At 47.8% G+C, this 1241-nt stretch overlaps 1 protein-coding gene across 1 annotated transcript; it reads left to right on the forward strand.

Annotated features, from left to right (window-relative positions):
* Positions 1-322: 322 nt before the first annotated feature.
* LOC104545110 (homeobox protein Nkx-6.2-like) lies at positions 323-588 on the forward strand (the record flags this gene model as incomplete). The annotated part of the gene is made up of 1 exon (XM_010190163.1): positions 323-588. A coding segment is annotated over one exon (266 nt), but the record flags the coding sequence as incomplete, so codon positions are not given.
* Between the last annotated feature and the right edge of the window lie 653 nt (positions 589-1241).

Consider the following 1241-nt stretch of genomic DNA (forward strand, 5'->3'; position numbering starts at 1 on the left):
AGCGAGACTGTGTCCAGTAATTGGCACAACTTTACCTCGTATAACCACACAATTTTTTTAGCAAAGCCTTCAGGTGCACCGAAGCGTTGAAGTGCACCGGGAGCAAAAAAAAATTAGTTATTTTTCTGGCCATCATATTCAGTTTTCAACAAACGATTTTTCCATGAGGCTGCTGCTTTTGCTGTGGCGCAGCTCTGGCCTGGGACATCTCTGGGGGGTGAAGCGCGGGTGGCATCGTCAGCTCCCTCCCCGGCTGCCCGGGCTCCCCGTCCCCGCGGGCAGGGGTGGGCAGGGAAGGGGCTGGTGCGGCGTTGGGGCTGAGCCGGTGCCCGTGCGCAGGTCTGGTTCCAGAACAGAAGGACCAAGTGGCGGAAGCGGCATGCAGCGGAGATGGCCTCGGCGAAGAAGAAGCACGACTCGGAGACGGAGAAGCTGAAGGAGAGCTCGGACAATGAGGACGATGACGAATACAACAAACCCCTGGACCCCAACTCAGACGACGAAAAAATCACGAGGCTATTGAAGAAGCACAAATCCACGAACCTGTCCCTCGTCAGCCCCTGCAGCACCAGCTCGGACACCTTGTGAGGGCACGAGCACTGCCACGAGACGTGGATGTTGAACCTGGATGTGTAAAGTGGTGTGTTGTACAGCCTGAGATGTATGTGAAATGTATATATTTTTTACAGAATAAGTTATGAAATTATTTTCCTTCTCATCGATGTAAATTTCAGAGGAATTTTTTCCAACTTTTTGGGTTTTCTTTTGTGTCCCTTTAAGGTTTGCCCCTCTTTCTTTTAGTCTTCTTGCTGATTTCCTGCTCCTAACAATCAGATTTTGTTACATTTTGTATGGGTCACCAAATTCAAGCTCAGCCACTTTGTATATAGTAAAAATTCAGATTTTTGTGATGTATATTTCTAGTGTAAAAACGGCTGTTTTCTTTCACTCCCTCTACTCAGTGTTTTGGCGGTTTGATTTCTCCTGCCTCTGGATTTTATCCCTAATAATATCAAAAGAGAAAACAACCCAAAAAAGCACGAGAGAAAAATGGACACTTGATTTTACAATGGGATCAAATTATGTCTCTACACGGGTTGGAAAGACTTTGTATAAATCAATAAATTATTTAACGAGCTTCTCCTGTGGTGAGTTTCTTCCTGCATTCCCTGTTTTGGGTCCCCGTCCCGCTGAGCTCCCCGGGCACCACTGAGGGCATTGGGCCAGGGGGTGTGGGTTCA

Source organism: Mesitornis unicolor, unplaced genomic scaffold (genome assembly GCF_000695765.1).
Source record: "Mesitornis unicolor isolate BGI_N332 unplaced genomic scaffold, ASM69576v1 scaffold28988, whole genome shotgun sequence".
NCBI classification, from domain to species: Eukaryota; Metazoa; Chordata; class Aves; order Mesitornithiformes; family Mesitornithidae; genus Mesitornis; species Mesitornis unicolor.